This window comes from Odontesthes bonariensis, chromosome 9, assembly GCF_027942865.1.
Source record: "Odontesthes bonariensis isolate fOdoBon6 chromosome 9, fOdoBon6.hap1, whole genome shotgun sequence".
In the NCBI taxonomy this organism is placed as follows: Eukaryota; Metazoa; Chordata; class Actinopteri; order Atheriniformes; family Atherinopsidae; genus Odontesthes; species Odontesthes bonariensis.
In genome coordinates this window covers 11,888,886-11,907,134 of record NC_134514.1, presented here as the reverse complement: position 1 = coordinate 11,907,134, position 18,249 = coordinate 11,888,886, and the positions used below count along the sequence as shown (strand labels likewise).

Sequence of the window (18,249 nt, the reverse complement as noted above, 5' to 3'; positions counted from 1 at the left end):
GTACTGCATATCTATTTGAACCAAAGACTACTGTCAATGTATTATTTACATTTCATATCTGATAAATGAGCGTAAAAAGTGGTTTCTTGAGATAAACACGTCATTTGGTGCAGAGTCCCGTTCCTGACGCATCAGACTTTGTAGTTAAAGCCGTTTTCACGGACGCTATGAGTGATGACTTTAGTTTCGACAGACAGGGATATGCTGTGCCGGATCAGCATGTCCAAAAACAGTGAAGAGGACGTTGCTGATTGATGAAGCTCTTCCTGCTCTGAGCCTGAGGGGCAGCAGTGGGCCCTGGCAGTGACGTTAAGCCGTGACGCAGGTTCGTCCTCCATCACTGGCCGATCCCACTGACTGAAAACACCACCCAGAAACCGAGCGATTCCTCACGAGTTGTGGAAATATGTAGTTAGCTCACACAATTCAGCATATTTTGACAGCAGGGGGTTTGGTGGAATTGGTAAGTGAGAATTCTGAACATTATCTTGATAAATCGGTGTTACTTCGGACGTTTTGAAGCTCCTGTTTGGAAACGTCAGCTAGCTAGCTAGCTAGCTAACATTAGCCTAGCAGAGAAGACGGTGATGATGGCGGATGATGCCCGTTATTTCCAGCTTCAGTGAGGACATCTGATGCGTATTGCTGTATTTCAGATTGTAGCCTGCTTAAGAACTGAATTTTTACTACCATTATCCTGGCTGTGTCTAAAATGATGCCCTGGGTGGTTGTGTTTAGCTTAAAATGTGAAACGTAAAAGGTCGTGTTGGCAAATGGAAGGTGAAGCCCCGGAAGTACGTTTCTTATTCGTCCAACGTATCCAACAGTGAAAGCTGCCACATTCATGGCTTATCTGGCGTATACGAACAAGAAACGGACTTCATTCACATTAGATAGACGCTACCAGTAGCTTGACAGTTGTCAGATACAATACACACAATGATTGTATTAATCAAGAGGGATTTTATAATTATTCCAAAATTATTACCAAACATTTAACATCAAAGTCCCCCCTCCTCATTCTGTAAAGTTAAGTTATTAGGCATTTGTTAGCGTGTAGTTGCATCAGACCGAAATTAAGTTTTCCATAATAATTTGTCTACCATTTGATATATAGAGTAGGAAGGTGTAACAAAAAAAATGACAGGAAATGACAAATTAATAAATTTTAGCTTTTCAGAATATTCAGGGTCTTAATTTTTAGACTTTGCAGGCTAGCCAGGCAGTTGAAATCTTGAATGAACACAATTGAGCAGTGACTGATGTTCAAAGACAGATTTCTATTTATATATATCAGTCTCATTTTTACCAATACCAGTAACCAAGCTCCACCATGCAGGCACCTGACTTGAAGAGGTGCTCCCAGTTTGATGTGACTTAACACACAAACACTTTTCCTCTGTGTGTATTTGTTATAAGCTTTAAGTATATTAGGGTTTAATTGTCTTTTTGAACTGATCAGTAGTTCTGGGCTACAGTGTACTCACCTCTTAGTGATCTGTAATGTTTCCACATCACCGTATGAATCTTGGTGTTGGTATATTTTATGCTACCGTGCTGCCTACAATTGGAAAACAAACAATTGGAAAAAAAAAAACCTCTGTAGTACCAAGTCTAACTATTGTAAACCTTTTAACGGAAGAACCACGTGTTGCATTTCGTCTCGGTCAGTTCAAAGCTGGTTCAACTGAACAACCATCAGAGAGCCATGTTACAGAGCCATGTTAAACGTCTTTCTGAACATCTTTTTGTGTTTTCCCTGCAACTTTCCTTTTTTTTTGTTGAATCGTTTCTCTATGTGGCTCATAGGGCGGTATTCATAAACACTGAGTGTCTGTTTAAACATCGAATTGCAGAGAAATAAGGGAAACTATGATCTCATTAACTCGCCCTGCTGCATTGACATCACAGCTATTATGAAGCTCATACTTTTATTTTGTTTAAGTTGGCCTGGTAAATCACCATAATACTACCCCTCGTCTAAGAGCAAATGGTCATTTTCTGTAGACCAGAGGAGAGTTGTTTTTTTTTTTTAGCATCAGCTCTCCTGAACAAGACCTCATTGACTCATTTGCAGCAAAAATATTTGAGTGGTTATTTCAAAAGTGTTATTTTCTGAAAGATATTTTCCTACTCTTAAATTACCCTTAACTTTAGGCCGTACCCTTGTAATCATACGAATGTGTTTCCTTTGAAAGTAATAATGTTTAAAGAACGTTTAAGGGTTGTATTTGGAAATGTGTATAGAAATGATTGTGTGCACAGTGCATGTTTTTTTTAAAGTCTGAGAATTATTTTTGTATTAATAGCCACCCTGCCAAGTAGCATGCAGTTTGTAATGACAACAAATCTCTTCCTCTGTCTCCATCAGATTAGTTACATGGAAAGTTACCATGGGCGGTCATGATGATGAAGATATGACATATGTTGTGAATAAACAAAAGCAAGATGAAGAGCTAAAAAACAAGCTGAATGATGGTAGCCACTGGTGCGACCAGGAGTCCACTGGCAACAATGCCAAGTGGGTGAAAGAAGGCCAGAACCAGCTACGGAAAGTAGCCGAGAACCAACAGGATCAGGACCACAACTGCAATATCAACCAGAATGGAAACGAGGAAGACTTTCCTCACCCGAACATCACTCAGGAAGAACAACAGGGAAACGAGGAGCAGACCAAGTCTCCCAAAACAGCAATGACCCCTGGCCTGAGTCAGGAGGAGTCCAAGAACATCCTTAATGAGCCGCTACTCATCGACACTCTGGAGTCAACAGAGGAGAAAGATAAAGAGAGAGAAGAGGATGACAAAGATAAGGAAAGTAAATTGGAGGAGGAAGATGAGGAGACATCAAGTGGCAGCAGAGGAGAAAATGTGTCCGACCAGGTTAACGCAGAGTCTCCCAGAGAAGGCGGCGTTGCGGGGAGAAATGCTTGCCTCCTCTTTTCCAACATGAACGGGACACCAAGCGATGAAGAGTCCAGCTGGCCTGCGCTGTCTCAGGATAACACCGCCGACAGCTCTCCAAATGGCAATCGAGGTAGATAAGTTGACTTTGAAACCACTCAGTCTATCCAATGTCTGTTCCCACAGGAGCGAGTTTGATGCTGCAGCATAAACAGACAGTAATCTACTTATAGAAAAGAAAAACAGAGCTCAAATGTTGTTGTCCCAGTTTATCTGTTCTCGTAAGTTTGGTGTATTGTACAACTTTAGTCTGTACTTCAACTTTCCCACTGTGTTCCCTGCCTTTTAGAGTCCTTCTGGGACTCGAGTGCTTTTGAGACCGACACAGACCTGCCTTCAGGATGGATGAGAGTGCGAGATACATCGGGCACCTACTACTGGCATATTCCCACTGGCACCACCCAGTGGGAGCCTCCCTCACCCCTGGGTAAAGTTGGCGACTCAGTGATGTCCTCCACTATGTCCCTGGAGACTACACCCTGTGAGGAACCTGAGGTGAGCTTAACAGACATTTTGTTGGGGGTGGACATGCTGAAATGGAAAAATCTCTTGTTGATCGTAGATTTTGTTACATTTTCCAGGAATCTTGGGCTCAACTTTCCAGCACAGACGAAGGTGCTGGTGAGGGGGAACTGTGGAAAGTGAGTCACTGGCAGATTTGAATTTGACTGACTCCCATTTTACCATCAGTTAAAATGACAGCATGAATGACAGCCTGTATAACACACAATCATCAGCCCTCCACCGCTATGCTTAACAGTTGTTATGAGGCGTTTGTGCTGATATGCTGTGCTTGGTTTTCTCCGAACGTGCTGCTGTGCATTATGACCAAACATCTCCACTTTGGTCTGGTCTGTCTGAAAGACATTCTTCCAGAAGTCTTGTGGTTTGTCCAGATTAATCTTTGCAAACCTAAGCTGGGCTGCCATGTTCTTTTTACAGAGAACAGGCTTTCTCCTGCAACCTTTCCAAACAAGCCATACTAGTTAGATCTTTTTCTAATTGTACTGTCATGAACTTTAACATTTAACATGCTAACTGAGGCCTGTAGAGTCTGAGGTACAGCTTTTTCGGTCTTTTTGCAGTTTCACTGAGCATTGCATTAGCATCTGACCTTGGGGAGAACTTGCTGGCACGTCCATTCCTGGGAAGTGGGGATCTGTCATGAATATTCTCACTGTAGAATAATGGACTCAAATTAGTTCCTCCTCGACATTATGAATGATCATTTTTATTTTTTATGTCCCGATACATGAAACTTTAATATTGTAACAATTTGCTTGTGTTGTGTTATTGTTAGCCGGGCCAATATAAGAAGATACTACTGACCAAATATTTCTCATGATTTTATTCATTTGTTCAATACATGGGGATAACTATTGCATGCTTTATTCAGTGTATTAAAACTAACTATTGTGCCTTTTGATGTGTTTAGTTTCTACAGTGTAATTAAACCTGCGTTATTAACCTTAATGTTTGTGTTCAGGAGGAGGGAGAGGTTGCATCTGATCAAAGTCTGAAGGAGTTTGAGGGAGCAACTCTACGCTATGCATCGATCAACCTGAAGTATGTGGCGTCCACTGAAGTCCACTGACTTTGTCAATATTTAGTACAGTTGTAACTCGTTAGCTTTGCCTGTTATTAACTTACTTCTTCTGGCTTTGCAGTTACAATTGCTCCCAGTCTGAGGAAGAAGAGAAGCTTGCTCCACTGTGCACAGATCTAGAAACTAAGGTAAATCATATGTCTTATGCTGAGTTTAACCAATACTGTAAGAGTACATGAATCCCCTTTCAGCCGTTCACTCCTTTCTATTAGTTATGTGGTAATTGATTTTACTGACAACAGCTACGGCAGGTTATGTAAGAGCATTGAAGTCCTCTATCACACCAGCTGTTCAAGCATAATTAGGTTGAAAAGTAGTCATTTCAATACACCTTTGGTACGCTCTAAATCAGTGTTTCCCAACCTTTTTTGGCCTGAGTACCCCCTGAGCCTTCTTGTCACACCACAAGTACCCCCTCACACATACAACGCGTGCAATGATTCTCCAAAAGTAGAGCAACACAGTGGTTATTACATGAAAATCATTTTATTTAATGTCCTTAACTTGAACATAAAATTCTCAGGCTTTCTCTCTCTTTTTTTTAACCTCAGTTCAATTCAACATAAGAATAAAAAACATTTTCTTGAAATATAAATAATTAACCAAAATAGTATAAATACTAAATCAAAATAATCTTCCTTTGTTATCTAACTTAAACAAGTAACTTTTCTCTTTTTTTTTTCAAGAATACATGAACAAAACTCATTTCTCTCTCTTTTTAAGAATACATTAACAGGCATAACTCATGTAACATTCATCACAAAACTGGAGAAGATTTATCTTCTTTAAAATTGTGTTAAATAAATAGCATATTACTAAATTCCACAGCAGACATTATTTTGTCGGGGGGGGGGGTGTGTTACTTTTTTTTTGTACTTCACGTTCAACAGACACTGAGGGTGGGGGGTATTTCTATATGCATTATGCATTCACTTCTTTTACATTACATTTAGAAGACGCTTTTACTAATTAGGATATGATGACAGACAGACAGTCATCATTGAAAACAATAAACGTGCACAATCGGCCTCCTATAATGCAATCTATGCAGTTTCCAAGTATAGAATCTAGCGAGTGAAATGAAAGAATTCCCGATTTCCATGTCTTTTTTTTTTCTTTTTTTTTTTTTCCATTCCCCCCCAATCTCATGGCCCGGTTTGGAATGTCTCGCGGACCGGTGGTTGGGGACCGCTGGTTGGGGACCGCTGCCCTAGAACACTGCTCTAAATGACCACAGTGTGCTTGTCAAGCTAATTGGAATTGTTATGGCAACATGACATGTAATTGTGGGAAAATTCTGCATCATATTTTATCAAGCGTGTACAGTGGTTTCTCCATCGCTAATGTCTCTATGTCTGAATAACAGAATACCTTTGCTCTGTCTAATCAATAAAGCTGAGGGTGTTACAAGTTAGAAAAGGACTTTAGGGTCTCAGGTTTTTAAATAGAAAACTACACCGTGGCTGTTAACTGGTCCAAGGCTTTTAGATTCGATCAGACGAACATTTCTTTCTAATCTGGAACTTGGAAAAGTCAAAAGTTCTCTGTTTTTTTCGAGATGCAGATACATTATTGTCTGCAGCTCGTTTAGGTATGTGGATCAGTGTAGTGCAGTTGATATTTTTGTGGCTCGATAAATCCTGATATTTCTGTGTTTTTCATGTTTACAAGCACGGGGGTGTTTATTTTCCTCTAATAATATGCTGCACATTTGTGCTTTCAGTGTTTTGCTGTGCGTTCCCTCGGCTGGGTGGAGATGTCTGAGGAGGACATGGCACCTGGCAAGAGCAGTGTTGCTGTCAACAACTGCATCAGACAGCTCTCGTATCACAAACACAACCTAGATGACACTGCTGGTATCTGGGGAGAGGTGAGGGGATTTTACTGACAGTAAAGTGACAGTCAGCGTATTCAGCAGTTCAACGTGGATGCATTTGACTATCCCACACAGCAGCATTTAGTTGTGTTTGGTAGTTAATACTAGCCACCATTCATCTTGGTTAAAGTGATTATAGTGATGCGCCAGCCATATGTTTAAAGATGTGTTTTGACCTTATTTAGAAGAAGAAGGAGTAGGTTCTCTGGTAAAATTGATGTAGGAATTTAAGTTAAACTAACCATGAACAACTATCTTAAATTATTAGCGGTCAAATTTTACAGGTGGAATGCTTGAGGTTGCTCATACTGTGTGTGTGTGTGTCATCACAGGGCAAAGACATGCTAATGGTCCTGGAGAATGACACCATGAAGCTGATCGACCCACTGGGTCAGACTCTGCTTCATGCTCAGCCAATAGGCAGCATCCGTGTGTGGGGTGTCGGCAGAGACAACGGCAGGTCAGTATCCTCAACGTAAGGGCAAATTAAAGATGGTAGAACTACCTCTGATTTATTTATCTCCTTCCTTTATGCAGCTTCAATCAAAGCTTTATTCATTCATGAGCCTGTTATGTTTGATGCACGTTTCTACATTGAAATATTAAAATTTAAATATCTCCACTTGTAAACATCTTAAATGTGGAAAGAAAATTAAATGAATGTGTAGTTGAAGTTTATTAAATTTGTGTGAGGTGCTCAGTGACAGCATTTTTGCAATGAATTCACTTTTTCACAATTGATGTAACTGTCAGGTTTCTTGCCTTTAAATGTGGTAATACCTGCTTTGAGTGGAAGTAGTTTCAACTTTTGTTTCCCATTGTTTGAAAATTCCACCTCTGCGTTGCTGATTCTGCATGTTGTGGTTTATTGTCGTTTTAAATAATGAACCAAATCTGCCACACTGTTCTTTTATGTGCTGCTGCTGCCCTCTGCTGGAGCGGTGATAGTATTACAGACACGGATTACTCTAACATGTGTTTTTTCCTTTCATGCTGCATTTTCCATCGTATACAGGGAAAGGTATACATGATTATTATCCTTAAAAACATGTTTTTGCGTTGCCATTTGCTGCTGTGTGCACAAGTGTGTCTGCGTGTGCGTCTGTATGTGTGTTAATTACACTTAAGCACATGCAAATGACTTAATGTGCGAATGTGACCTTTTTCCGTTTGATTTCACATGCAGGGATTTTGCTTATGTGGCTCGAGACAACCTGACCCAAGTTCTGAAGTGTCATGTTTTCCGCTGTGACTCACCTGCCAAGAACATCGCCACCAGCTTACATGAGATGTGTTCAAAGGTCAGGCCTCATTGGATTCAATTTAGCTTCATTATGAAATCACTGAAGGCATGGATCTCCTCTTTGAAAGTCACATGTTGTCTTCACATAATTTTACTTCAGATAATGATGGAGAGAAAGGCAACCAGGCCAGGGGTGAGCAGACTCAACTCTGACCCAAGTAAACCTTTTGTCATCCCAATTGAAGGTAAAGCAGTGTTTCTTTAGACATTTTAAATATCCTCCTAATTGAGACTCTGGAGCCGTGTGATGCAAGGTTTTCTACTTTCTGCTTTCTGAACAGAGTTTCCTGCTCCAAAGAACGAACTCTTCCAGCGCTTCCATGTTTATTACCTTGGTGGTGAGGCTGTGGCTCGACCAGTAGGTAAGAAAAAGAAAAAGGATATTTTTGTGGCATCATTATGATTCCAGTTGTTGTTGTTTTTTTTTTTTGTAACTGTAGTTAATGCTGTGAATCATATTTTGTGTGCATGCTTGACAGGAATGGAAGTGATCAATGATGCATTAGAGGCAGCAATAAATGGCAAAGACAGAAATGACTGGACTCCCGTCTCTGTGAATGTTGCACCAGCCACCCTCACCATACTTTCAAAACAGGTAACGGGAAACTAACCCAAGTGAAAATAAGTCGGCTTAAACATGTAGTTTATACCTTGGGTTTGACCTCGTAAAGTTCCCATTTTGTGTGAAAACAGAAGAATTCTCCTGTGCCTTAAATCGTTGTAGGCGTGTTTTGTGGCACTCGGCGCTCTTCTGTCTTTTCTTGACGGTGTATATTTCTGCCTGTAGGACGAGGAGGTGCTGTCAGAGTGCAGGGTGCGTTTTCTGTCTTTCATGGGTGTGGGAAAGGACGTCCGCACCTTTGCTTTCATCATGGCGGAGGGTCCCCGGGAGTTCACCTGTCACATGTTTTGGTGTGATCCCAATGCTGCCAGCCTGAGTGAGGCTGTGCAGGCGGCCTGCATGGTGAGTCATAAAAGCAGAGATGTGATAAGAATGTGATGATGGACTGCAGAGAGATGAGCTTTCTTTGCTCTTTGTGTAATTTCACACATGTGAATCGCAGTTTATGTGCAGGCTTCAGTGTTGCGTCTACTGTCTGATAAAGCCCATTTGTGTGGTGTGTGTTCACATTTCCAGCTTCGTTACCAGAAATGTTTGGATGCGCGTCCACCCAGCCTGGCCTCCTGCCTGCCCACTCCGCCTGCCGACTCTGTGGCGCGACGAGTCAAGAAGGGGGTGCAGAGTCTTCTGGGCAGCTTTAAGAGCTACAGGTCAGGTTCTCAGTCCCCATGAGTCTGAGCGAGGATTCCCATTAAACACAAGGTCCATCACCGCAGCCCCTACTCACTGTCACATGTAAATGTACTCTCTTATTATCCTGCCACTGATTCGCCTTACAACTCTTTCTTTTGTTTATTCGCTTGTTGTGTGTGTGGAGTAGTTTGTGGGGGAAATGTGTGTCAGATAAAATTGAATTTTACTTTACTTTAAGTAAGAATTTCAAACTTTCATCTCCAAACAGAAGAAGCCTCTTACATGAAATGAATTTTTTTTTTTTACTGGGTTTAGTATGTTTGTGTTTTAATCGAAAAACAATGACATGAATGTTGGACATGGATGTATATTTTACATGCCGACACATGAATTTGCTTGAAAGAGAGAGGTTGATGGATTCCCTCACAGAAAAGCTCTCATTAGCTTGTCCTCAGTGCAATTTTCATCTCTAACGCTCCTCCTTTTTCTACGGTCTTAAGAACGTACTGTAACGCAGTCATCAGTTGGTGTCAAGGATCCTTTACTGATTTCTTTCCACAAACATCGCTGCACCTCTCTCTTCTACTTTAGGCTGTAATAGAAGCACTGTAGGTGTCACACTCGTGTGCAATGTAGTTCTGCCCCAGATTTTCCCAAACGATGTAATTTAGTCTTCCAAAGAATTGTATGGTCATCTGTCACTCCTGAGCAACCACTGATTTGAGTGTAGTTTGTTCTCATTCTGCATGAACATTTGCAAGTTCAGTGCTCGTGTGCAATAACCAGATGTGTCGGTATGATGTGGTGATGAGACGGCTGCCTTGCTATTATTTGTTCACTTTAATGAGCGCGTCTGAATAGATTGGGTATGAGGCCAATGGAACAACAGAGCCATGTTGAAAATCATTATCTTATGTTAGAAATAATAGTAATAAAAGATACAAAACTCTGGGTTTTCGCACAGCCGTTTACCAACAACAACTCCTGAATAGTACTGTAGAAACTCACCAGAAGCTGCATGTTTTGATAGCTTAGAGTTATTGGTGCCTGCAGCAGTTTAGTGCTTAAGAGCCATCAGTGTATCCTGTAAATTCTTTGTGTTCCTGTATGGAAAGAGGAGGCTGGAACTGGTGTAATGTTTTTTGTGTTAAATAGGCATGTCACTCTAGTTAGTGTCAGTGTTTACCATAAGCTAGAAGTAGAAAGTTAGACTTACTGTCGCTTCAGACTCAAAAGATGAGAGCAGGTCAGTGTCTGTATTTACAGTTTGTGTAAATGAGAAACAAAGAGATGATTTTTCCAGTGGTTTATATTAGATTATTTTTTTCCTTGTCCATTTTCGCGTGTGCGGGCTCTGGCCTCTCCAGTTAATGCTTTTTTTTTTTTTATTGTTTCCACACACTACAATGTACACAATTAAGACTATTGTCACATTAACTCATTAGATTAGTTTTTATAAAGAAGACACTAATAGCCAAGTCGTATTTTATCTTTTGTCTGTTGTCAGTGATCAATACTGTATGTAGCACAATAGTAATGGTCATCTCAAATATTAAAGATGCAGTTTGTAAGACATTTTGGCCATTTTAATCTCGACAGAGCATTTTTTTCACCACTTTGTCTTCGTAGCTTGGTACGTCCCAAATTAACTGACCTCCGAAGAAGAAGTTTACAAATCTGCTTTATATCATATTTATTTCTCAAGTAAGCAACAAACGCTGAGAATGCACAAGGCATTCGGAGCTTGGGTAACGTTTTCTTTTTAAACATCACGGAGCGTAACGGTCCACGTGTGGCCTAAGATAAAGTTATCAAATCATTTCAGTCATCTCGCTCATCAGCTGTGAGCATTACATTAAAACTGAAGCACCAGTTGTCAACATCTCATAATGATGGGATTTCCAGTTAGAAGAAAGCTGAAATCAGAGTGCCAAAAGGTGTCCTGTAGGTACAGCTACACAGCACATGAAGCGTGTGTGAGACACTACAACATATTTATGTTCAGAGAAGGGTTTGAAAGAAAATAGGTCTGTTGTGAAAGCAAAGCTCTGTGAAGATCAGGTTTTCTAAAAATGTTGGAAGCCATGGCTCCAAAACTCTTAAAACTGCCTCTCTATATGTAAAGTATAAGACTAAAGAAAATTAACCTACATTGACTCATATTACTGCCTTGTCACTCATGTGTCACTTGGAATTATTGTGCTTTTTCTCCTACGATTGCTGTGTCCAGTCGGTGGCAACACTGAAGCCAGATGAGTTAAAGAACACTAGCAGATTAATTTATTTCTGGTCATGTAAATTAGGTGTATAAAATGTATGTATATAAAAGTCACTGCACAATAAATGTGAACATATCATAACTCCTCATCTTGTGGTCTTTTGGTATTCGTTGATATGTTTGTGCGAGGCCCGGTGGCTGTGGAGAGATTGCTTTCCAAAGGGCAGGTCTGGACCCTGAAAATGTCTCTGCATTGGTTTCTGGTTGTGGGAGCGCTGATTTATTTATTTATTTTTTTCATTTCCTATCAGTGGCTTTATCTGTCATTCCTAGATTTTTCATTAAAATGTAAAGAAGCCCCACACAGGCTGTCTGGACCTTTTGAATATATAATCGAGCTGCTGACATCGGTTTTACCGTGTGCGCTGACACTCTGCTTTCACAAAAGATGCAAAACACCCTGCTCTGTCCCCGAGTCACCTGCTCAGTTCATATAAGAGCTGCCTCCCCCACCTGGTGAGTTCAAAAGGATGGGTGGGGCTGGTTATTGTCTCCTTAAGAGATGGTTTTGGAGATAAAAGGTGCACATCAAGTGGCAGCCACAACAGAAGCAGGCTGGTAATGATAGGCTCCGCCACCTCCACACGGATATCTGCGCGGCCCTGCCAGCGGGATGCCGGAGCTGTCGGACAGATCAAGGCCGTGGCTGCAGTCGCTTCTGTTTGAAGGGGCAGGCTGGAACCTCAGCGATGGGTGACTGATTGACTTCTGTTTGTGTAGATTAAACAGATCAAAGTCTGCAGCCCTTTCAGTCAAGTATTCAAGAACAAAAAAAATACGGCTTGCCTGAAACACTCCAGATATTGCTCAGATCATTTCACATGATTCAACCAGATCAGTGTGTGAAGAATTTTACATCTATACAAGCTGTCGTTTACACAGTTAGCTAAAGTCAATGCATTATATCACACCCGTGCTTTTTAGGGCGGTTATGAGGTTATTTTAATCGTTTAAGTTCTGAAAGGGCAGTGCACAGATTTGTAGCCTTTGTTTATTTATCAGCTAACATCATTTTTGATCATTTTCCTGTCTTTAAAAGTTAAGTTTTCATTGTCATTCTTCTGCCTCTGTTTTTGATTAGATGGCTGCATGAAACTGAGTGCAGGTCATCCAGGTCTTGCGTATTGTTCTCTTTAGTTCAAGAATAAAATTCCTTTCTATTGAAGCACCTAATTTCACTGACCTTTGTTATTCTTGCACCACAACAGAGTCAACAGCTGTGGGACAGATTGGTTTGACATTTAGATATTTGTGTCCCTCGGGGTAACTTAGAATAAGCTACGTTCTGTGTGCTAACGGCAGCAAATTAAGATTGTAAACATTTTCTCTGCTGAACTTTGGGGTGTTTATGTGAGCAGCGTGTTGACATGGAAGGGTTAGCATTTATCAAAGAGTTGTTGTTGGCAGAGTATAACCTCAGAGAGCAGCAAGCATGACTGCAGACTCTTATCTTCACTTGTGCGATATATGGATTCTAAGCAGGTAGTGACTGGTGAAGTGTGGCACACTGGGACGCTTACTAGAAAAACAGCATGCACAGAACAGGGCTTATTTTCCAGGAACATGTAAGGGGACAGAAAAAATAAAAGGTAAAACATTTAGCAGTCTCTCCGACATTTAATAGGCAGGTGTGCTCAGAAGTGCAGTTTATCCATTTGTATTCTGTACAAATTGGATAAATATTCAATATGTAAATTGTTCTTAGAATTACAGAAACAGTGTACATATAAAGTATGGCTGATTTGTATTGTTTCCCTTGTTAATACCAAGAGGAGAATGCAAACAAGGGTGTTGAATTTACTTCATTAGTGGCTGAATCAGAGCAAAAGCGGCTGCTATTCTTTACTTTGGGGTCGATTCCTAATCTAAAACACACAATAATTGTGTCTATACTTGGATTTGCAGCGGTGGCATATTTACAGATATCCACGTCTCAATTCCCTTTGTCATCTCTGTATTTTGCTGCATGTTATTGTTCTGCAGAGTGTGTCCATGGATCTCCGATGCCAGATTTATGCACTCCCATATTTGCACGGTGTCAATCACAATTTGCATAAGTCTGCCCTTGGAGAAACTAATCATAATTATTCCTATACTCTAATTATGCATATGGCATTTGTTTAATGGATATTTATTTTGAGTAATGAATGTGTAGTCTTGTGGAACATTGCTTTTCCTCTTGGTGTGGAGGAGAGGAGTTGTGCCTCCTCTGCTGGGCTCTTTGATCTAATCACCAATCTGAGGCAAGATAAAAGGAGTTGGTGCAAGCTTCCTCTTCCACCTGGTATCAAGGTCTGAGCGAGCTGATGGAAATCCCTGCAGGGTGCAGCCTTTCCAACTGATTCATATTGCTGGAATGTGTCTCTTTGTGCAGAGACTCTCATATCTATGCAGCCTTTTTTTCCTTTTAACAGTGCTTACCAACTGAGACTTCAATGCTTTTTTCTGCCCACCTCGGGGCTTTGTGGAGCACTGCCCTTCTTTATATTCTCTGATGACACTGATGAGTGCCAGGCTTTGGTCAAGGCCACCACAAATCAAACGTGGCCAGCTAATGTGTGCAGACACAGATTTGGATCAACTGCAAACAAAACACCAAAGCAGAGGACAGTACTTATATACTACATCTTTCGGGAGTGTTGGAACAGAACAATTTCTGTTCCTACCTTTAAAGACAACAATGATACGAGATGAGACAGACAATGCAGGTAAAAGATACACACAGTGGTACAGTCTCTGTAATGCCCTGCGACCCTTATTTTGGGATTAAGCAGTTGGATGTCCAAATGTCCTGTAATTCATTCTTTCCAAAAAAAGTGATTGCTTCGCCGGCGGGAGCAGCCAGCAGCCCTCTGATGTCTGGATAATCGTTTCTCCAGTGGTCCTCCAGCGATTCCAACAGCTCAGCGGCCGCTCGGTTACAGTTCAGTACACACCAATCTAACAAGAGCCACAGCCTTTACAGGCTCTGCTGCACTGTAGCATGCAGCATGTGATGCATGACAATGTCAACCTCAGACCATAACCTACACCAATACCAGGGTTCCAAAACACTTCTCGCTTTTTAAAATGTATTGATTTTTAAATTTACACAAACATGACAGATATCAAACTATTAAACGGATGTTTCTGCTATACATGAGAAGGATCCCAGTACAGCCGCGTAAGAACACAGGTCGAAGGTGCGCATTTGCATCATCAACAAGTGCTGTTACTGAAGTACTGAAAGTGATGAATTATTGTTTCAATGTGTAACGGCAGTTTTGTAATGCTGTACAAATGTATTTGTCTGGCACTCCTTGGCTTCATCCAGTCTTTAATTTCTATTAGAATATGTCAGATTTCATAATAAAGTAATCACTGTGAGGAATAACAACTGTCACACTGGAATTGAGGGGTCTTTATATCACCTGCACTTCTGTGTCAGTGGAATCTTTAATCATTAAACATGAGATGACAGACAGCATCCAATTCATATTCCTACCGCAAGATGATTGGAGTTTGTCGAGCTGTAATGTTCAATGATTGGAGATGGTAGAAAATGACATGTCTCATTATGCATAAGGATGAAGGTGTTACAGAGGTTGTTAAAGAGCCCATTCTGATTGCTTCCCCTCCATGATACAGCATTTCATATCAAACTTTTAGGTTTCCGAAGTGGGGCTGTGTGAAGTAGTTAGGAGTACTCATGCTCCTACTCTCAGTTTGGAGAATCAGACAGATTCCTCATCGGCAAGCTAAGCTTACAGCTACACAGAAAAAGGGCTCAAACCTCAAAAATATTTTGCTGAAGTTTGCACAAATGTTACATTTGAGATTTGAGACCCAGTTGCCACATGGATGTTCAAGTTAAATGATGGTCTGATGCAGAAGTGATGCGGCGGGAAAATCCACTCTACAGCCCTTGCTCAAACCTGTATGAAATTTTTGAGATTTGAATCGTTTTAGATGGAGACGAGTTGGCTCTTCTAATGGCCCCGTTCTGAGTGGTCTCTGATTCTCCAAACTCAGAGCACTCTGACCAGCGCTGTTGTCTGCAGTTATGATACCGACAGCTCATACAACTCACAAGTGCTTGACGCAAATCCACTTAAAGGAAAAAATGACAATGAATGTGGAAAAGACAGGAGTTATAGTGGGTGAAGATCTGCTCTGGGGTTCAGTGAAATTAAGTCTCTCAGTGGGAGGTGCGACTGATGCAGATAGAAGTTTTCTGCCATTTCAAACAGCAAAACACAATGATAGTCCAACAGTGCCACCTTGAACATGTAGTGTGTTCAGATCTATGAGTGTCATTACGATGAAACGCAGTCCTGGTTACACGCAGAGAAGTCTGAAATACAACAAAGGCAGTTTTTCATATATGGGCCTTTATTTACACTTTTTCTGTCCATTTTTTCAGCTCAATAGGATCACAACTGTGCAGCATAAAGAACTGAAATAAAATTGTTGTGTTTAATTCTGTGCGGTCCCAATATTTGTATAAATATATCATATTTGGTCGTATGTTTCTCTAATTTTGTTTAATATGAAAAAAAGAAAAAAAAACCTGCAGTTTATTTTAATTAGGAACAGTGAGATTAATTTAACTGCAGCCAACAACTGCTTTCTTTCCTGGTCTCTTGTGAATCTCCACCAATCTAACGTCTAAAGCCATCCCAAGGCATACGGCCTCAAATTGCATTGTTACTTTGCAAATTTGTTCAAGCAATCAACTCAATCTCACTTGAGGTACCAGTCTGACAACAGGAATGATTAGAATCCTGGCCGGCTCGCTGCTTGTCACTGGGGACCGAGATGAGAGAGGAATTACAATGAAGCCTGAAATTGTGTGTTATTGTTACCTCCCTGTGTTCCCGTCCTCTTTCCTCCATCCCCTTTTCCTCATGCCCATTTCTGTCCCTTCTATTCTATCCTTCGCAGATGTGGTAACAAGGTGTGACTGTTAGAGACAAAGCCAAAAGGGCAATTGTCTTGGATTGGAGACAAGAAATAGCTCCTTTCCCGTCTCTTATTACAGAGCAGACCTGTCATCACTGGAGTGTAAAAACTCCTGATTTGGTAGATGAAATATGCAAACTAAGTTTAGGTGGAAATGCGTTTGAAGATTAGAGCTGGTGGCCTTTTATGTTACACGGGCGGGCGGGAAGTGGTTTAAAAAGAGCAAATCTTTTCAGGGAATTTTAGCAGGAGAGTGGTTTTGTCAGGTCCCCTTCAGGTTTGGACAAAATACATTAAAATGACCTCAGGAATTGTGGTGAAATGCAGAGGGCAGAGGCAGGCGGCTCTCGACTTGCTTTATATTTATCAGTTTCTCCTCACACCTTGCTTTCAAGAGGAGGGTAGTGGGGGTGAAATGACCTGACGGGAGCTGATGGGAGGAGAGGCAGGCTGTTGATTCTCATTTCAGCGCTCCCATCTCCCAGCAGGATTGTCTGAGACACAGATAAATACTGCCAGCTCTGCGATTTATAAGCTGTGCAGCAGACACAATTTCACCTATTACCTGACTGACTCAAAAGTCCAGCACGCTTCAGTCCCCTGCATACAGAGTGCCATGATTTCAGCTGCTTTTGCCATTCTTGTTACCTCCCCTTTACCTTTTCTCTATTTCTCTCCTGTCGACATCACAGACAGGCAAAGGGACTCTCAAATTCTAAATACTTATTTTGTACCGAAGAAGCTATGTACCTTGTATTTTTGTTACTTGTTTTGCTCTTCAGTCTCATTACAGTGTGTGATTAATTTCAAATCATAGAATTTCAAAGACTGGACTGAATATAATCAATGTATTTGTGCGGAATTGATCATCGAGTCAACCAAATTATTTAAAACTCTAAAGAAAAATGACATGATGCAAAGGTTACTTTACATGACATTTTGTGTTATTCTGATGTTATTGGAAAGCAACAAATTATTTACCGTGGCCTGGAGGTACAGAACAAATACATTTCAGAAAAAGAAATACAAATTTAGTTCTATTTTTGTCTTTTTTTGTGTTTTCTAAGATGTGGAGTTGTTCTCTTTCTCTGTTTTTGACATACACTTTAAAAAAAAATATATTCTACTTTTATATATTGTGGCAGCTTAAGGCCAAGGTAAATATGCAACATTTTACAATCATACATGTAATGACACGAAAGGCAGATCCAACGAAAGCATTTAAATTTTTTTTCATGTGAAGGAAGTTGGTGATGTGAAGCAGATCGAGCAGGACTTGGGTTTTAGCTTTTGAGTTCAACATCATTTGTGCAAAACAATCAAATCCTTGAACAATTTCTCCCTCCAGCACCAGCTTTACTCTCTCCTCACAGCTCAGTTGAAAGGTCAGCTGACCCAAATCACAAAAATAATCTTTTCTCACTTACTCTGAGAGACATCTCATCTTGCAGATAGTTTGAGCTTCCTGGGCTGGTTCTGAAATACCAAGAATACCCCGATATTAAAAAGAGGTGAAATTGCTTTTTTTTTTCAGCCCAAATGTTTCAAATTTAGATGAACCATCTGAAACATCTCACCCACACTGGATAAAAAGAGAATGCAATATAGCCTTTATAAATTAACCTTCTCTCTTAATCTCTAAGCACTTCTTCACTGTTCAAGTGCTCTATTCTAATTGTGTTTATTGATTGGCTGACTTTTTCCAATGTGTGGTTATACTCTGTAGCAAAGCCAACAATCATCTGATTAGCATCTTTACCTGCGCCTCCTAATAAAGGTGACTTCTGTGTTTAAGTTGGTCTTTTGAGGGTTTGTCTGTCGCTGAAATTCATGAAATTCATACATGCAATTCCCCTTTCAATCCCGTTTGATCCCTTGAACATTTACTTCTTCCCTAGGCATGACTGGGTGTGGGGCTGAGTGACCTTACACTGGGCAGAGAATATGAAACAGACAATCTGCTGGCGTTTAGGCAGATATGAATAAACTCTAGATTTCACATTCAGCTACTGTTTGCTTCTAATCCT

General features: G+C 40.7%; 1 protein-coding gene across 2 annotated transcripts; it reads left to right on the top strand.

Annotated features, from left to right (window-relative positions):
- The first annotated feature begins 322 nt into the window (after positions 1-322).
- Positions 323-11,370, top strand: apbb1 (amyloid beta (A4) precursor protein-binding, family B, member 1 (Fe65)). 2 transcript variants are annotated; one of them, XM_075473128.1, is made up of 14 exons: positions 323-463; positions 2,372-3,036; positions 3,253-3,458; positions 3,545-3,604; positions 4,450-4,529; positions 4,631-4,697; positions 6,293-6,439; positions 6,778-6,905; positions 7,632-7,746; positions 7,849-7,933; positions 8,030-8,110; positions 8,228-8,343; positions 8,536-8,712; positions 8,887-11,370. In XM_075473128.1, exons 2-14 carry the CDS (start codon positions 2,394-2,396, stop codon positions 9,040-9,042), a joined length of 2,061 nt encoding a protein of 686 aa, XP_075329243.1. In that variant the 5' UTR covers positions 323-463; positions 2,372-2,393; the 3' UTR covers positions 9,043-11,370. The 2 variants fall into 2 exon arrangements, with proteins under 2 accessions (XP_075329243.1, XP_075329242.1); XM_075473127.1 differs by having other exon boundaries at positions 6,778-6,920.
- Positions 11,371-18,249: the final 6,879 nt, after the last annotated feature.

Bases quoted from the DNA above. Each gene is read 5' to 3' on its own strand.
- apbb1 (XM_075473127.1), top strand. From the start codon at position 2,394: ATGGGCGGTCATGATGATGAAGATATGACATATGTTGTGAATAAACAA. The intron at 4,530-4,630 runs GTATGTGGCGTC...CTGGCTTTGCAG, and splicing joins TATGCATCGATCAACCTGAA to TTACAATTGCTCCCAGTCTG. The intron at 8,344-8,535 runs GTAACGGGAAAC...TTCTGCCTGTAG, and splicing joins TCACCATACTTTCAAAACAG to GACGAGGAGGTGCTGTCAGA.